A 20,062-nucleotide genomic window follows, 5' to 3' on the forward strand; every position below is an offset into this window, starting at 1 on the left:
CAGAGCTTGATTAATGGGCAAGAATACCGTAGTTGAAATCCTCGAAAATTACGAGGAGTTGGAGAAATTACCCTTTGTCATTGTACCTACATGTCGATCGGTGTAAGCATTCGTCACCAAAAACACAAGTTATTAAAGATTTCTCAAATGCATGAACGAAAAATTTGCCTAATTTCTGAAAACCTAGATAACTAAAAACTCTAATTTATCTAGGCTTTCATAAATTAGGCAAAAATTTTGTTCACGCATATGAGAAATCTCTAGTAACTTGAGATTCGATAAATGTTCACATTAATCAACATATAGGAATAATGGTGAAGGGTCAGTTTCTCCAACAATTCACAATTATTAAGGATTTCAATTAGAGTATTCTCGACCAATAAGCAATTAACCTTTGAGTTTTAAGGTCTTAATATTGACACAACCTTTAAACGGGTATACTATCTTTTAACACATATTAGTTTAACTCCACAAATTAAATAAATTTTCCTTGAAATATGTTTCCTTTCGGTATAACGCTCTTCCTAGCAACTTTCTCTCCTGAATTTGATATTAAAAATCATATGGACAAACTCGTTATAGTGGTTCTATCACAAGAAAGTGAAATCCTTCAGATCTTTTTTCATTTTTCAAAAACTCAATTCACTGGAGCATGTAATCGAAGCACACCCAAATTCGTAGAGTGATGCAAGTGAAAAAAATTGACATTAAAAGAGAGTGATGAAAGATCATTGTCTACAATGGCGAAACTTATAGCACAAAGATTGTTGTTTTGGTATAAATCCAAATAAAGCCAAGACAGGGATTTCCAAAGAAATCTTCAGCATTTGGATATACGCTAGTTGCTACAGCTTCTTTAATTAGAAGAAATGAGATTATTGAGTGTAAAACTTCATCTGAAAGATTGCTAATCAAGTCTAGAGCTTCACTTTCTCCATTAGTGACAATATCGTTAAGCTTTTCATGTTTCTTTTTTGCATTCTGAGAGAATGTTGGGCTTTGATAACTCGAGTAGGTTGCACTGGTAAATATGAGTCATTTATTATTGAATTTTTTTTGTTGGCTCTTTAAATTTATGTTTTCCCCTCAAACGAATTTGTGTTTAATTTTTGCTCCTCGTATTTGTTTTTATACATGTTGTCATTTAAACAAGCATAGACATATATTTAGCTAGAACTTTTTTTGTAGCAATAGTTAAATTATCCAGCTACAAATATTAAATCCTCGCTATTTAAATATTGCATATTTTGTGATAAATTATGTCGTCACTAAGTTACATGGTGATTAGAGACAATAAAATGATCATCACTAATTGCTTATATTAATAGTGACAAAAACTAAGGTCACAATTAAATATAAATTTTGTGGCTAAAGCTTACAACATTTAACTACAAACTCTAATTTGTCGCTATTGCAATAAAAAAATTGTGATGAAATTTTTTCGTGTCCAAAATTATAACTAATTTAAAGACAAATAATAATTTGTTACAAAATGAATACATTATTAGTGGTAAAATAATGTGTCACGGATAACTTAAAATTTTCACTAACAATACTTAATCAATAACACCAAATTATTTTTGGTGGGAAATTTTAGTGGACAGAACTTTGCTATGAAATTATATGTGTTGTCACTATAAGTATGTTGCTCATGCATTTAAATACGAAATGTAATTTTTGTCACGAAAAGTGAATAATTAGTGATGAATTTTGTGTCGTACATAAAAAATTTGTAGCTAAATATCACATTTGTTGTAGTGCACTACAACAAATGTGATCTTTAACTACGAAATTATTAGCTACAATAGAAAATTTGTCACTAATTGTTCACTTTCCATGAAAAAAATTACATTTCGTATGATATCGCCTTTGTATACTTTTAGTGACCCACATTTAGGGATGACATTGACGAAATTTTTTTCGTCACATAAAATTTATCGTGACGAAATATGATTCGCAACAAGCCTGGCTTTATATCTATCTATTGTTCCATTGGCCTTTAACTTGGTCTTGAACACCCATTTTGAACCAACTAAGTTATACTAGCAGATTTAGGCTTCAATATCTAGGTCTTGTTGGTATGTAAAACATTGATTTCCTCATGCATGGTTGCAAGCCAATGAGGTGACCTGGGGCTTCCTTAGTAGTTTTTAGTTCCCTCAAAATTTCTTCTTTATTGTTAGCAACATGTGACAGACGATGTTCCTTAGTCTTGTGTTTGGTGATCATATGATGCCCTTGTAGTGTAGGAGGTGTATCAACTGAAGCAACTGATTGTAATGTAAGATTTTCAAATTGCTGGTTCTCTATCAGATTCCACCTTGAGAGGTCTACTTCTAAATGTATTTCTTGTGGACTAGTCATAGAGAAAGTGAGATTTGACGGACCACCACAATCTAAACCCCCACCCCACGTACAACATGTTGCTCACTACCACTAACTGATCCTCTTGAACCTATAACATGAGTCTCATCACTATTGTCTGGACCTGCTATTTCAACTTGTTTCTCATGACCATTATCTGATCATTCATCTGAGGGGTCGGTATCACTATCATCATCAAGAGGTATAAGGTTTGTTTTAGTAACATTTTTACTAGTAGCTTGTGTACCATCAACTTGTACTTCCCCTGAATATGGATCATCATGCGCCTGCGGTTTGAAAAAAAATTCAACAAAAGTAGCAAGATGAGGTAAGACATCAATGTTAGTCTAAGCTTGACTTGGAGGCACAAAAGGTAATGTGTTTTCATCAAAGACAACATGTCTGGACACACACACTCTGCTTGTTGATGGATGATAACATTGTGTAAGTTGTTATATCCTATCAACACACAAGGGTAGGTCTTTGGACTAAACTTGTTACTATTCTTGATATAGGGAAAACACCTACAATCAAAGACTTTTAGGCTATTATAATCACGCTACTCACCATATAACTTAACAAATGGAGCCATCATTTTTAGGACTAATGAGGATAGTCTATTAATAAGAAAAACTGCAGTGAGAAATGTCTCAACCCATAGAAACAAAGGAAGGTTTGCACGAAGTAGGAGAGTTAATCCAGTCTCAACAATATGTCTAGTTTTCTTTCTGAAACTACATTCTGTTCAGGTGTGTTAGGACATGAAATATGCCTAACATTACCACAATCTTTCAGATATTTAATGAAGTTTGTTTTGATGAACTCACATCCTCCACACACTAGAATATCTTAATCTCTTAAGAAAACTAGTTTCCCGCCATTTTTTGAAATTTTACAAATACTTCAAAAAATTCATACTTCCTTTTCAATGGAAAAAGTCAAGTATACTTTGTGTGATCATCTAAAAACATTATATAATATCTCATATGTTGAGAGGATGGGCAGGACCCCACATATCACAATGAATTTTTAATAAAGGTTCCTTCTCAATTTTATTTCTTTAGCCAAATGAAAGCTTAAAACTTTTGCCCAACCGACAACTACAACAAACAGTGGGCATTTAATTACAACTACTAACATTGATGCAACTATTATTATTCAAAACTTTTAATGACTTCAAATTAGGATGTCCTAATCTAGTATGTCACATGTTGTCTGATGTGTTCCAATCGTATGCAACGATATAAGCATAAAGATTGTTGTCTTTCAAAACATAGAGTCCACTCATCTTAGATCCATAGGTCAGTAGTGTCCTTGTCTTCGATCTTGTCCTTTATAACAAAGTTAATTTCATCAAATTCAAGAGTGCAACAATGATCCTTTGCAAGTTTACTAACTGATAGTAGATTCTTATTAATCTTAAGAACTACAAGAACTTCTTGTAATTTCAATCTTGATCTAGTTGTGTTCCTAACATGTGTTATGTCTATTTGTGATCTATTCCCAATAATGATTTTATATGGTCCATTGTAGTGTTTAAGATCAAATAGAATACATGAGTTATCTATATGACTACTTGCTCATGAGTCTACATACAAAGTATCATCAGTAACATATGTATTCTGTAAGTTAACAACAACCAATGTTTGTGGCAGTTCATTTGCAGGTTGATAAGAATGGTCCCACCTTTAAAAATACTTAAAGAGCAATATGATTATTCCTACCACAAATTTAACATGATTCAGTACTATTCATTTTATAGTTTTCACTTAAGAAACTTTGATTGTTATGAGACCCTGTTCCATATTGGTCGTTCTGAGAACCTGCTCCTTGTCCAGCAGGTTTGAAGCCTCTTCCTCTGGAGTTGAAGTTGTTTCCTTTTCTTTGAGAGTAATTTCCTCTTCCCCGACCCTTTTTCACAAAGAATGTCATGTTATTTTTCTATTGTGGCACCTCTTCTTCATCCTTCCTTATATGAAAATTCCTGAGATCATTAACAAATTGATTAAGAGTGGGATATGGTGTCTTACCTAGCATGATAGTCCTGAAGGTCTTCTATTTGAGACTTAAACCTTTGGCAAAATTGATTACTTTGCTATCTTTATCCACAAGTGTGTGAATGGCTGGAAGGCCATCACATATGCCTTCAAATTCCTTAATGTATTCATCAATCTTTTTGGTTCCTAGCCTACACTTTACAATTGTTGTTTAAGCTGAAACTCCTTATCTGTTGTTGCTTGAAGATAAGTTGCTTCAAAGAATTCCCACATCTCCTTGGCAGTTGAGCAGCCCACAATCGGGTATATACTTTCTTCTGTCAAGGTGTTTGAGATCCAACTCCTTAGCAACACATCTTTCTCCTCCCCATCATCAATGTTGCCACCCTTCTGCATCCTTCTCAACTGCTACATCTTTCTCAACAAACTTTCAAGTGGAACAACTACCTCTAGTTGGTTCATTCTTAGTGATGAGGTAAGTTAGTCTCATTACCTGAATCAACTGCATCATTTGTGTCCTTCATATGAGATAATTTGTTGGCTTAAGTTTAATGAAACATGAGGCAATGAGATGATGAAAGGAAGAGGTGGAAAGAGTATTTGTAGAGGCGTGTGGTTACTTTAGATTCAATACTTAGCGAGTGGAAGAGCTTATGAGCTCTGGTACCATGTTGAAATTTCACGTAAAGAATAAGAGAAATCAAGGATTGTTTTGATGATTAAAATAGTTGAGTACATGCTCCTTATATATGAGTGATTATAGAGTCCTAGGTTAGCTATACTTAGAGTTCTACTACAATACAAATTTACAAGAGTAGTTAGTGGTTGACTACTACTACTACAATAACACTACCTACAACTATAACTTGTCATAGTCGACTACTACTAATACAAGACATAGCAGCCTAGTCGACATTTAGTAGCCTAGTGTGACTCTAACTCTTCAGCAGTTAACAGTTGTAGACATTGATCTTACGAGGTTGTTCAACCCGTTCCATATCTTCAGCTTCCCTTATCTTCAACACTTGGTCGTACCAGGTTGCTCAACTTGTTCCATATCTTTAGTTTCTCTTATCTTTAAAACATAGTACCAGTGAGTTTTCTTTATATTCTTGTTTTTGGGTGTATCCCACTAATAATAGCGACATTATGAGTTTGGAAACACATATTTAGTTCTATCCATGTTTGTATATCATACGTATTTATATATATGATCTAAAGTACTGAGTTCTGCTGAACGTATGGTTAAATTTGTCACTCATCTTGCACCAAATTCTAATGCTAACTTTAAATATCGAATGATAGGGGAAATCTGGGAAAATCTGTGGAGGAAGTACAAAAGTAAACTATCAAGATCATAGGCATGATCACTGAAGGTCTAGGACTTAGTCCTACATATCTAAGCCAAAATGTGAAAGATGGAATAAATGCAATTGCTGTCAATTGTTATCCTCCATTCCCACAACCAAGCCTTGCACTTGGACTTCCACCACATTCAGACTACAGTATCCTACAAACACCCTTTAAAGCTCAAATGGACTAGAAATTTGGACTCACTAAACAATTAATAGAGGCCAGTCCAAAACCTTCATGATACCTTACAAGTTCATGTAGGTGACCATCTTGAAGTACTAAGTAATGGCTTGTACAAATTAAAAGTGTGGTACATAGGGTGATATTGAACTCTCATAAAATAAGAATTTCAGTTTCTAGTTTGCATTGTTTGTGAATGGATGAGAAAATGAAGACAGCTGAAGAACTAATAGTGAATGATGAAAATCCAAAGAGGTATAAAGAAAGTAGCTTTCCAGATTTTCTCAAATTTCTACATGAGAATGATATTGGACAAGGTAGTAGCTTCCTCATGACAGTTAAGAAAAACTATATGTTGGCTTAAATATGGAATAAAAGGGAAACAAAGCAATGTGTTGTATAATGACTAATGAGTTTAGTTTTTTTGAACAATATTTTTACCCTTCAATCAAATACTATTCATACAATTACAACTAGATAACATAAGCTACGGGAGGGTCAAACAGGGGAAAAGAGGCAGAAATCACAAAATGGCCATGAGAGTCATTACGTCAATTCAATGCACGTGTCTTGAAACCACGTATACAAATTCAACTGTATTATTTTACGGGTAACCAGTGAGGTTTGAATCTTGTATAATGATAACCAATATTTAGTATACAGTACTCCCAGTCTTCTTCTGGTTTATTTATATGTACATCTATTCGGTGTGCTCACCAAACATTTGTTTGCTATCAGACTTGACATATTAAGTTCAAGATTCCTGTATAACTAGTCCACCTTTCCATTTCTTGATTTATGTCACGACCCAAAAATGGACATGATGACACTCGTCTTATTCCACAAAGACAAGTCAGCCTAAAACCCAACTAATACAATAAATGTGGAAGTAAAACAAGAAAAAGAGACTAACACCATCTAATAATGCTGAAATCAAAATCAACTCAAACAACACCCTAAAATTTGGTTGTCACGTGTATAAGACTCTCATTTTCCAAAGTGAAAAGAGAAAGAGAGATAATTTGGGAGTTTATATCTCAGATGGTTACTCAACTATGCACTCTTCTTTCAGAAAGTCACTCAACTTCCAATTTTAATTCAAAAGTCACTCAACTATGCATTTTTCTCTGAAAAAGTCACTCAACTTTGAATTTTAACTCAAAAGTCACTCAACTATCTACTCTTTTCTCAGAAAGTCACTCAACCTATTTAATTAAAATTTGCTAATATAATTTTTTTTATATAAAAAACAAAAAATTTAAAAAGTAAAAAATACTATTTAAACCATTTAGTGATCCACCCACTTGACCGACCCATTAAAAAATATAATATTGATCCATTTTATTGACTCTTTCTCCTCCTCCTGCGTTTATTTTTTCCTGATTTTCCATTGTTGTTTTCATTGGTGGTATTGAGGTATTCACCTTCTGGGTTTTCTTTATTTCTTCTTTTTTCTGAATACCCATTTCAAATTTTTAAGTTTGTTTTAGCTCTAGGAATGAGGTAAGAGTAGTGAAAAAGATTCATTCTTTCTTGTTTTATTCATTGCTTCTTTGATACTCTTACATTGCTTCAGATAGATCTATTAATGATTTGTAAGATCAGTGTTTAATCCTCCTTGGGGAATTTGGAGTTTCTTGTGCCCACCAGGTGTTTGTTAAAATGGGGCTATGGGTGCATTTGGTTCAAGCTTTTTCCTGCTTCTTGATTAAGGAAGCAAATGCTACTTTTACTCCTGCTGATAAATATTTGATTGCTTGTGGTTTGTGGATCTTCCAAAAATGTAACCTTTCTTGGCCAGATTTTTGTTCCTGACACACACCATTCTTCAGTTGTTTTGGAAAGTGAAGAAAATTCTATTTCTGCTCGAGAACTAGAAAGAAAAAAACGCACAGGAGAAGGAGAAAGAGTCAATAAAATGGGTCAATATTATATTTTTAGTGGGTCAGGTCAAGCTGATCAGGTCATTAAATAGTTTAAATGAATATTTTTTTTTTTTAAAAATGGTTTTTAAATAAAAAATTTATATCAGCAAATCTTAATTAAAATATTAATTTAATAGATTGAGTGACTTTATGAAAGAAGAGTGGATAATTGAGTGATTTTTGAGATAAAATTTAAAATTGAGCGACTTGAAGAATGCATAGTTGAGTGACCATCTGAGATATTAACTTGATAAGTTAGAGTCAACAAGCATTAAACTGTCTTCTGAATCAGGACAATCTATGCTCCATCACCTAACCAACATAACAATTTAAAATAGTTTCTCTTTGTCCATAATCTCAACAAACTTTATGTATAATTCCCTTATGTAAGCCTACTAACATTTTATATAAGGGAAAAGGATCAAATATGCCCTTAAACTATTTGAAAAGGTTTAGATATATCTCCGTTTAAAGTTTGGCTTACTCGTGTCCTCGCCGTCCAACTTTTCGTCTAGATATACCCTTATGGGCGTTAATTGCCAAATGGAATTGTCACGTCATTTTTACATAACCACATAACATTTATATTAAAGGGAAAAGAGTCAAATATACCCCTAAACTATTCGAAAAGGTCTAGATATACCCCTTTTAAATAAACTACCCGACCCATTTTCAACAAAATAAATTCGGTAAATCCCGAAAATGAGTAATTGACTAATAAAAAATAGGAAAAATATGAAAAAAAATAATTAACGCCAAAAATTCACAAATAAATATAGTAACCTTAAATTCAACAATTTTTTTAAATTTTTATTTTTTTCAATAAATCACGAAAATGAGTAATTGATTAATAAAAAAAAATAATATGAAAATGACTTTATGCTGAATTTTTAGGTTATATTTTTCATATTTTTTATTAATCAATTACTCATTTTCGTGATTTATTGAAAAAAATAAAAATTTAAAAAAATTGTTGAATTTAAGGTTACTATATATATTTATTTGTGAATTTTTGGTGTTAATTATTTTTTTTCATATTTTCCTATTTTTTATTAGTTAATTACTCATTTTCGGGATTTACCGAAAAATTAAAAAAATTAAAAAAAAAATGTTGAAAATGGGTCGGGTAGTTTATTTAAAAGAGGGGTATATCTAGACCTTTTCGAATAGTTTAGGGGTATATTTGACCCTTTTCCCTTTAATATAAATGCCACGTGGTAATGTAAAAATGACGTGGCAATTCCATTTGGCATTTAACACCCATAAGGGCATATCTAGATGAAAAGTTGGACAGCGAGGGTACGAGTGAGCCAAACTTTAAATGGTGGTATATCTAGACCTTTTCGAATAGTTTAGGGGTATATTTGACCCTTTTCCCTTTAATATAAATGCCACGTGGTAATGTAAAAATGACGTGGCAATTCCATTTGGATTTTCGTGATTTATCGAAAAAAATAAAAATTTAAAAAAATTGTTGAATTTAAGGTTACTATATATATATTTATTTGTGAATTTTTGGCGTTAATTATTTTTTTTCATATTTTTCCTATTTTTTATTAGTCAATTACTCATTTTCGGGATTTACCGAAAAATTAAAAAAATTAAAAAAAAAATGTTGAAAATGGGTCGGGTAGTTTATTTAAAAGAGGGGTATATCTAGACCTTTTCGAATAGTTTAGGGATATATTTGACCCTTTTCCCTTTTATATAATAAAGTTAGGTAATCTAATTACAAAGTTCCCTGTCTTGCGTGACACAAACTTAATATACATATATAGTAATTTCGTCTAATTATGGCAAAGCTTCTACTGGTTTATGTCATGGTCATCTTGCTCTTATATACTCAGGTTCAGCCACTAACTACATGGTGGGTGATAATTCTGGCTGGGATATTAGTACTGATCTTGATACATGGTTACTAGGCAAACGATTTGCAGTGTTCTATTGACTTAAATTTTCCTCAAATCCTTAGTTACAATTTACAACTATTGACTCATCTTGTTTTGCAGTGTTCCAGTTTTCGATGTATCATAGTGTGTATGAGGTAAGAAAGGAGATTTTTGATAGGTGCAACATAACAAATACAGTAAAATGGAGCAGTAAAGGCAATACAAGTTTCCCAATAACAGTGCCAGGGGACAGTTACTTCATTTGCGGGAACAGGTTACATTGCCTTGGAGGGATGAAACTTGATGTAAATGTAGAAGATAATATTAACAAGATGGCTTCTCCAGCTTCACCGCCATTACCTCAGGCCGGAGCCTCTAATTTTCCTACACATTCTTCTAAGACCAACAACCCTTCAACTATGGTTCCTCGTTTGGCTAATTTGCCCAACCAAGTTGATTTAGATTCTGTACTTGTCGCAACACTTGGGTTTCCCATTGATTCATTTATATCAATATGTCCAACATTAGAACTGATACAACAGGGCTAGTATAGTTACTATTATGTGGATTGAAGATTAACAAGATTGAAAAATGCGCCTCGTTTATCCTTAAGGTAAGAATAGGTTCCTTTCTCCAAAATCTTCCCCTCTGAAATAAAAGCAATGGAGTCTAAATTCCTGATAGTATTAAGGCGATGCGCCACAACCACTGTCGTTCTTCCAACCATTAGTTGATCCAACGCTTCCTGCACAAGTTGCTCTGACTGAACATCCAGAGCACTCGTTGCTTCGTCTAGAAGTAGTATACTTGGGTTACGTATTATTGCCCGTGCTATAGCAATTCTTTGCTTTTGCCCTCCTGAAATTGTCACACCTCTATCACCACATTCCGTCTCGTATCCATTTTTAAGTGACCTACATTAAACATGTTGTATTAGTCTGTTTGGTCAAACTTCTAAAATTAAGTACGATTTGGTAATAGCTAAAAAGCATATGTACTTACGAAATGAATTCATGTGCATTAGCAGCTTTTGCAGCTTCCACCACCTCATTTTCAGATGCATTAAGTTTGCCAAACAAAATGTTTTCACGGATAGTGCCTGAATATATCACTGGTTCTTGACTCACAAGGGCCATGTTCCTTCTATACCATCCTAAATCGAGTAATCGAATATCCATTCCATCGATTTTCAGTGATCCTTTATCTGCATCGTAAAATCTTTGAATCAACGCAATTACTGTTGATTTTCCGCATCCACTTTTCCCAACCAGTCCAATGCTAGTGCCTGCTTTCACCTCCAGGCTGAATTCGTGCAACACTAGCCTGTCAGGCCGACTTGGATATGAAAAATCAACCTTTTTCATCTCTATTCGACCGGTCATTTTGGTACCTATGCTGTTATTCTTTGCCTAGTTTTGCAAAATATGTTACAATATTAGCTCAAATGATATGAATTGAAGTGAACATTTAAAAAGGATTTAGAGAAGGCCATTTGTCTTATTACCTCATGCGATCCTTCGATCAGTGATTTTCGATCAAGAATGGAAAAAATCGAAGCAACCACTGTTGATCCCTTGGCAAGATCAGAAGTCATGCTTCCAGCTTCAGCTATTACCTTTCCAGTACTGACTAATATAAAGAAAGTCTTGAAGACATCAGCAGCTGATATTTCTCCAGCATTAACTAACTTTCCGCCATACCAAAAATCCAGGGCCCAACAAATGAATGTTAGGCCTTGTGCTGATCCTATACCGATACCAGCTAACCAAGATTTCTTCCTAGCCTCTTTCCTTGGCTCATCCTGTGCCTCATCAAAGATGTCAAGAACCTTATGTATGCTCCCAAATGACGTCACGATCCTATGATTGTAAACAGCCTCTACAGCAATTTGAGTGCTACGACATTGTGCCTTAACAAATTTAGCTGTCATAGTGGATAGTAAGACTTTTCGTGTGTAAAAGCAGAGAATCGTGAGTGGTTGAACAACGATCATAACTAGGGCAAGTTTCCAAGCCACAATTAGCCCCATTACCATAGCAACAGTGACAGCTGAAGTGCTTTGGACCAAGAGTGAAACTCTATCAGCAACAAGAGATTTCACCATGGCTGCTTCATTGCTCAATCGACAACATAAAGCTCCACTTGAGTTCTGTTCCTCATCAAACCAGGCTGCTTCGAAGCTCAAAATCTTCTCGAGCATTTGCAGTCTTATTCTTCTGGTCAGGCGTTCTCCCATGTAAGCGAAATTGTAATGTTGGCATAGATTGAGAACAACTGAGACAAGGCAAAGGATGATGAAAATCATACAGTATTTCTGAATTCTAGATTGCATTTCCTCGTGACTTGGCGAGTAAAAAGCAGAAATCATGCCACCTATGGTTAGTGCATAGACAGGTTGCACTGAACCAAATGCAATGGCTGATAAGATTCCAATAATTCCTTGCTTCCATTCAGGTAAGTTTAACGAAAGGAGCCGAGTGAAGGAAGGGGGAGGATGAGGTGAAGCTTGTATGGGGCAATCCTCAATGAGCAAGGGTGAGGCGGTTACAGCCGGACTTGCTCTCATTCCTGCACTGCTCCTTGCTACTGAAGAAATACGAGGTTCAGCGCTTTGTTCTTGATCGATAGAGCTGAATTGTCTTTGAAGTTTTGCTAGTCTTGCATACTGCCCATCTTTCTCCATAAGCTCATTGTGTGCCCCTAGTTCACTGATGCAACCGTTACTCACTACTGCAATGAGGTCTGCATTTCTTACTGTTGATAGCTTATGGGCAACAACCTGATCATCAAATTCGTTGAAAGGGACCTCGTTATATCTCTCTACATTTCTTTTTATTATTGAAAGTAAGAGAAGAACGGGGTTGATTGCTCAGATGTTCACTCGATTAATAGTTATTATATCAAAAAGTCGTTTTTCTTCTTGATTCTGCTTTTCTTCAACCAAAAAAGTGCCTTTCTAAGATAATACAACTATTAGTCGAGTGACCATCTGAGAAATCAACAGGAGGAGAAAGATTACCAGTGTAGTTCTCCCAACGATAGCTTGATCCAAGGCATTCTGAACAAGTGTTTCTGATTCAGAATCAAGTGCACTTGTGGCTTCATCAAGCAGAAGAATCACAGGATTCTTTATAATGGCTCGAGCAATCGCAATTCTCTGCTTTTGACCACCTGATAGAAGTGCCCCTCTTTCACCAATCTGTCACAATTAATCATGTTAGAACCGCGTATAACAAATGTACATACCTAGTACTATAATGTCACAAGATCATGAACTGACCTTGGTCTCATATCCTTCTGGAAGTTGCGTGATGAAATTATGAGCATTAGCGGTCATTGCTGCAGCCACAACTTCATCCATAGTTGCATCAACTTTCCCAAACATTATATTCTCCCTAATAGATGTCCCAAATAATGCATTTTCTTGACTTACTAACCCCATTTTCCCTCTCAACCATTTCAACTGCAACGACTTTATTTCTACGCTATCAATACATATAGCTCCTGCATTAGCATCATAAAACCGTTGAATCAGGGCAATGACAGTGGATTTTCCACTTCCACTTGATCCAACAAGGGCTACTGTTTTGCCTGCTTCAATTTTAAGATTCAAGTCCTTGAGGACAACGGTATCTGGGCGAGAAGGATATGTAAACATGACATTCCTGAATTCAACCTCTCCTCTAATATCTTCGAGCACGAGTCCCCTTGTGTCTTCACCATCAATTTCTGGTACGCGATCAATCCTATCAAATATTCTCGAGGCAGCAACAGAAGCTTCAGTGAAGTATTTCACCTCAGGCAGAGCCATCCCAAGTGATCTACATAACATTTACCAGTTATTTTTCTCTTTATAAAACATTTGTATCTTAGCAACCTTTGGATTAAAAACCAAAGTTAAAATGTAAGTCTCTGAATAGAGAAATACAGATCAAATGCAGCCATATATCTTTTAAACAAATAAAAGCAATTGGTAAGACATAGTTATATAGTGAAATTAATTTGTAAGTGAGATCAAAATTATATATGCTAATCCAATCATTCATGACATTTTACATAGATTATCTGATGGGAAAAACAAATAGTGCTAGTATGACTAGTCCAATTTTCATATTTCAACGAAATACTCAAATGGTTACTACTGAAAAAACAGGAATTAGCGATAGACAAATTTTATAGATAAACAACAAAATTGGTGGCTAATCCTATTTAGTGACGAATTACCAATGGATTATCACAAAAAAAAATTAGTTATGATTAAATAAGCGACGAAATTCGTAGTTAATTTTAGTTTTTTTTCTTGTAGTAGAGCTTGTCTGAAATTTGATCTTCTCAAAATGAGTTGGAAGAACTTGACAAGATTTAATAGAGTATACGCAGGACACCACATAGGACATAAATCACCATGTAGGATGCCATGTAGGAAGTGTGTCTATTTGTTCAATTTTATACAAGTTTAAGTACCTACTCGTGCACACCCAAAATTAGAGGGTATAAATGTAAAATAAGGTCAAGTTAAAGAGCACATTTATGCATTACGTCTATATTTTATTTAGACAATTGAATTATAGTTAATTCTAATTGAGCACCTAAACACATAATAAAGCATTCCTATTAGACATCTTCGACGACTCAAATTCTGGAAAAAGCATTTGCATGTGTTCTCAAGAGCTCATTACATTAATAAGTTAACCACATAAAATATGCCACCATCTTTGATTATACACACCTCAATTGGAACAAGCCTGCAACTTTACGACTTAATGAGGCTAATGCATATGACTAAAGGAGGTGAAATATGTTAAGTGGTTAACTTATCTACATAATGGATAGTTGAGAACCCACACAAAAACATTTCTCAAAATTTAAACTAAAAATGTCTAATAGGAATACTTTATCAGATATTCAGATAGTTGAAATGTCTAAATAAAACACATTAACAAGTTTAAGAGGTTGTCAATGTATCGGAGTAAAAAGGCACTTACAATCCACCCAAGACAAAAGAAACCCCAGCTGCATAAATTCTACCCCCACTTTCTCCATTATGCATAATCAAATGACTTCCATACCAAGCAAGTAAAGCCCATATAGCAAAAGACAACCCTGTGCTACCAACAGCAAGACCTTTTGCAATTCCTTGTTTCATTCCCAACTTTATTGTTCCATCAAGAATCAATGAGTATCTTTCAATCACACTCTTCTCAGCAGTGAATGAATATATTGTTTTAATAGAGCTAAGTGCTTGCTCTACAATACCATTTGCTTTGCTATATTCTTTGAAGGATTTTCCAGATAAATAGAGTAGATATTTACCATAGATTAAACCAGGGATTATGAGGAGAAATATTGTTGGTAAGGCAACTATAGCCAATCTCCATGAGAAGTAGGCTGAAAATACAATTCCTGAGATGAAAACTGTTGTGTGCATAACAAATAGAGGTACCTGCATATATATGACTATAAAAGTTACCAAAACAGTTTTTCTAGTATGACCAAAAGTCATTGTTCTTCTGTATTGATTTCTCATATGGTCACTCAACTAATACTTTTTTCGTTTCAGTTTGTTTGTCTGATTTTGACTTTATACTATTGATATAAGAAACTAAAGAAGAAGACTTTTGAATCTGTGGTCTTAGAAGATATGTAGAGTGTACCAAAATATCTATTAATTTTGTGGACATGCATGTCTGGTGAAAAATTGAAATTAAAGAATAATAATTAAAAAAAAATAATTAAAGAATTACCAAAAAAGGAAATAGACATTCTTTTTGAAAAACAGACTTAAAAGGAAAGTAAAACAAACAAATTGAAATGGAAAAGAATAATTATTACTTACTATCTTGTTAGAAAGTCACTTTCTTTGTTGAAGAAAATTGGAATCAACAAGAAACTATGTGACTTTGTGAGATAATAATTATTACTCTCTCCGTCCCATTTTATGTGACACCCTTTTCTTTTTAGTTCGTTTAAAAAAGAACAATACCTTACCATAATTAGAAATAATTTATATAACTTTAAAATTCTTCTTTTATCCTAATGAAACTATTTACAGCCACACAAATATTTAAGAATTGTTTTAGATCATAAATTTTAAAAGTCTTGGTAAAAAATTTTAAACATCATGTCAAATCAAACAGTACTGTCATATAAAATGAGACGAAAGAAGTAGTTGAGTAGAAATTATCTTGAAATTTTTAGGTACATATGAAGGAATTGAAGCAAGGTGAATATATAAATATTTACCTTTTCACTAAGAACTTCTTGTATGAGAGAAGTATCTTTAGAAATACCATTAGTAATTTCAGAAGTGGTAGCTTCTTGTGAATCAAAGAAACCAACTTCTTGCCTAAGAATAGCTTCCAAATACTTGTACCTTATTTTTAACACTTGCCTCTCACTTGTTTTGCTCCAACAGTAGCCTTCTGCAAAAATTAATTAACTAATTTCTTCATGATGAGGATTTTAGGGTTTGATAAATATGTTAGGGTTTCACCTAATTTTCTTATCATATTTTTTTAAGTAAGGCCAAAAAGTTTACCCTAATTATTTTTATTTAATCTTTCATATTATTTGAGTAAACCCTTTTAGAATTTTTTTTTGAATATCCTTCCTTCTTACACAATAGCATCTAGGGGAGATTAATCTCTCCATAGATATATTTATATATTTTTTTATATATTAACTTTATCATAGTAGGTCTAGAAGTTTTCTGATTTATGGTTGTTCAATATTTGAAATTATCACCTTCCTCATGATGTCCTATTATTTCGATCTATGAACTTAGCAACCAAAAAAGTGTAGTAGAGATATATAGAAACTTACCCATAAATGCCACAACCATGACTCCCAATCCCAAGAGTACAAAATACAAACTACACTGTAGATAATATTACCAGCAAAATGCAAATATATTAGCAAAAAAAAAAAGACACACACATATATATATATATATAGAGAGAGAGAGAGAGAGAGAAATGAGTATTAAAGGGTTTAATTAAATGCTAACCTTTTCAATTTGTTCCATGAAATTGTGATTAATTTGTTGAGTTTTACCATAACCCAAGCTATTAAAAAGTTGGCTAACATATACCAACAAACAATTTGTTGATATACCATCTCCAATGGCTCCAATTGTACCCAAAAACATTAATAAAATGTCTTTTCCATCAGCATATCGAAAAATAATACCTATTGAATTTTTATTTTTATTTTCGAACGCCTTTTTGGATGAAGAACTCATTCTTTTTTCTGCAACCAAAAAAGGAAAAAAGACTTTGAATTCCTAATTCTGACCAAGAATGAAATACTAACTAACAATATTTATAATATGATTGATTTCCTAATTCATAATAATATCTACTTAAAATAATATAAAGAGAGTTTTGTTTGTTGCGTGAAAATCTTTAATTTAAAAAATGACCCATTAATCCACCAACACACTTTTTGGAGTGTTCCAACAAAGTTGATTATGACTAATAATGTTCTTAATTAATTATTAATTGCCTTTTTATAAGGTTCATAATGATTCTTTATCATATCTTTATTTTATTTTTCTTTTGATTTGATTTGATTTGGTAAAATATCATAGAGCCTAGCTAGGCTGGTCACTTTTTTTTCCGACCCTATTGTTGATGTAATACAATTAAACAAGAAGGGCCATAAATAATTAACTTTGCAAAAGGAAGTGGAAGAAAATATTAACAAAAAAGAAAAAATGACAAACTATATATGGGGAAGCATGCAAATGATTATTTTTAGGTTTCTATCGTTTCAGTTAACACTTTTATGGTCATCTTTGTGCTCCTTCGCTTTTGTTGGTTTGTTGTCCAATTTGCAAGTAATAAGGGGTCACTGGTTAGAGTTATGCGTGTATCAGAAATGCAGAAATTAGTGAGATTAGTTATAAGTAAATATATGTATTTTTAATGATATTAGTTATGTAGGATTGTAGGGGTTAGTTATTCATGTATTAGTTATTTCACCTTTTATCCTATATAAAATAATATATAGATTCTTTCATTACTTACACATGTATTAGTTATGCACGTTTTTAAATTGTCAATCAAACGTCGTATTAATTTTATACATGAATAACTTATTTCTTATCTATCTACCAAATGGCGTATAAGCTATACGAGAATTAATACGTGAATAATGTGTTTTTTATCCAGCTACCAAACGACCCATAAATGCTCCATCAATTCACTTTTACTTGTTCACTATATTAACAAATATATTCATTTTTATTTATTCGATTTGAAAAATCAACAAATAATTTATCACTTTTGTTTGGTATGACAGATATACAAGGAATAATAATCCCAGATTATTTTATTCTACTCTTATTTAAGAGTATATATTAGGTAGTTTTGGAATATTTTATTTTATTCTACTCTTATTTAAGAGTATATATTAGTTAGTTTTGGAATATTTGTTCCACTGTTTGTACTACAATGATGTGATGATTAAGTTATATCATATATATATATATATAAATAAATAAGTAATCATATGGGAAATCTCAATCATATGAATTAGTAAAAATAGATGGACAAAACCTATGATAAAAAGAAAAAATAACACATTCTCCCTCTATTTTATTTACTTGTCCCTTGTATTAAATATTGATATTTCTTTTTTCTTATCTATTTTAACAAATTAAGATAAATTTATTATTTATTTTAATATTGCCCTTATCATTAAATAACACAATGAACTCTTAAATTATCAAATTTTAAATTTTAAAGTATAATTAAAAAAATTAACTCAATAAAATAAAACCCTAAATGTCAAGTCAATATTACTTAAATGTTGAAATAAATGGTGGGAGTACCAACTCCGATAACATGGACAAACACATGAAGCCAAATTGCAACTCGTTAGTATTTCATATTTTATTTTTTTTTCTTTTAAACTAAGATTAGAGTTGAAGCAGATGTTGACAGACTTGACACTCCAAAATAAGTGATAAAAATAGTAAAATGAAGTGAAGAAGTGAATTGGATTGATTGAGAAAGTTTTCATTCATTAGTCAGAGTAACATATTATTTTCGAAAATTTTAATAATTTAGTTGGTTGACTATCTGAATAATTTGTTGATAAGAGTACGATTTTTCAAATTGTAATCCTCTCCCTCATTTTTCCTTTCCCACGGCCCACCCACCATGTTTTTAATTTCATTTTTAAAAAAAAAACTTATCATTATCACTTTCTCATTATGACTTCTTTCATATTTTTAATCTTATAATATAGCTAGACTCGATTAAAAAAGGATCGGCCCCATTTAATTTTTAAACATCTTCATAAGTGATAATTCACTAATTATTTTACTATTTTTAAATGTATTCAAATGACGTATCTTACCCACCCTTTAGAAATTAAAGCTAAATTCTCTTCTTTTTTTTCTCTCTTAAAATGTCATGCAAGAGAAAATAACTCTAATCAATAAATAACTAAAAAGGTCAATGAATTAGAAATATTTTTTGCCAAATTATTACTTTTGATGCATTGATATCCAATAGTAGTAACTGTTACTCCATAAAATACAATTTCTTATACTATCCTACAAATCCTATATGTCATGGATTCCTCACTTGGACAAGATATAGATATCTAAATTTGATACTTTTATATATTTCAAACATATTGTCAATATTAAGTAGCAGTCAAAAATTTGTATTTTTTTAAAAAATTATATGCTTCGTACCTTTTTCTTAGCAAGATTTGGGCAGAATATTAGAGCAAGTATTAATAGCATAATAATAATAAAAAATTGTCATTAATATATTTAGTTGTGACAAATATGATTTCTTAAGAAAATCGATGACTATACATCTTAAACAACACCTTAAGATGACAATATTGTCTTAAAGTGAACAGGAAGGTTCAAAAGAGAAAAAACTTGGGATGAATACCTAATCACCCAATGTATTAAATTATTAACTACACTTTTCAAAAAATGGGTTGGGTCAGTCCTTTAATTAGGTATATATTTATAAGATTAAGAAAAAACATTAAAAGTACTCTTCTTAGCAAATAGGCTTATGCCTATATGAGTATAGACCCAGAATCCATAAATATATTTGTAGTTGTTTTGAAGAAGATACATTGAAGTGGTAAGAACTTCTTCATCCTTTTATTAATTAGAGGTTTCGGATTCATATCTTTTTGGGTACGAAGTCCCTTTCGTTATGAAGTGTTTTACTCCCAATGTGGGACTTTCCGGCGTGAATTCAAATTTAGTTAGACTCTAATATGGATATCGAATATCAAGTGAAAGATCAAAAAATAAAAACATAAAATATATAATGTACTACTCACAACAATATATATATATATATATATATATATATAT

At 32.4% G+C, this 20,062-nt stretch overlaps 2 protein-coding genes across 2 annotated transcripts; one reads left to right on the forward strand and one right to left on the reverse strand.

Moving 5' to 3' along the window:
• The first annotated feature begins 7,556 nt into the window (after positions 1–7,556).
• On the forward strand, positions 7,557–10,256 carry LOC107063469 (blue copper protein-like). The gene is made up of 3 exons (XM_015315371.1): positions 7,557–7,656; positions 9,667–9,741; positions 9,829–10,256. The coding sequence occupies exons 1-3, from the start codon at positions 7,557–7,559 to the stop codon at positions 10,254–10,256; spliced, it is 603 nt and encodes a 200-aa protein (XP_015170857.1).
• LOC102604137 (putative ABC transporter B family member 8) lies at positions 10,180–17,010 on the reverse strand. The gene is made up of 9 exons (XM_015315379.1): positions 16,715–17,010; positions 16,531–16,585; positions 15,952–16,130; positions 14,694–15,151; positions 12,989–13,529; positions 12,728–12,907; positions 11,213–12,487; positions 10,711–11,117; positions 10,180–10,622 (listed from the first exon to the last, which is right to left on the reverse strand). Exons 1-9 carry the CDS (start codon positions 16,946–16,948, stop codon positions 10,268–10,270), a joined length of 3,684 nt encoding a protein of 1,227 aa, XP_015170865.1. The 5' UTR covers positions 16,949–17,010; the 3' UTR covers positions 10,180–10,267.
• Positions 17,011–20,062: the final 3,052 nt, after the last annotated feature.

This window comes from Solanum tuberosum, unplaced genomic scaffold, assembly GCF_000226075.1.
Source record: "Solanum tuberosum cultivar DM 1-3 516 R44 unplaced genomic scaffold, SolTub_3.0 scf00352, whole genome shotgun sequence".
Classification (NCBI taxonomy): domain Eukaryota; kingdom Viridiplantae; phylum Streptophyta; class Magnoliopsida; order Solanales; family Solanaceae; genus Solanum; species Solanum tuberosum.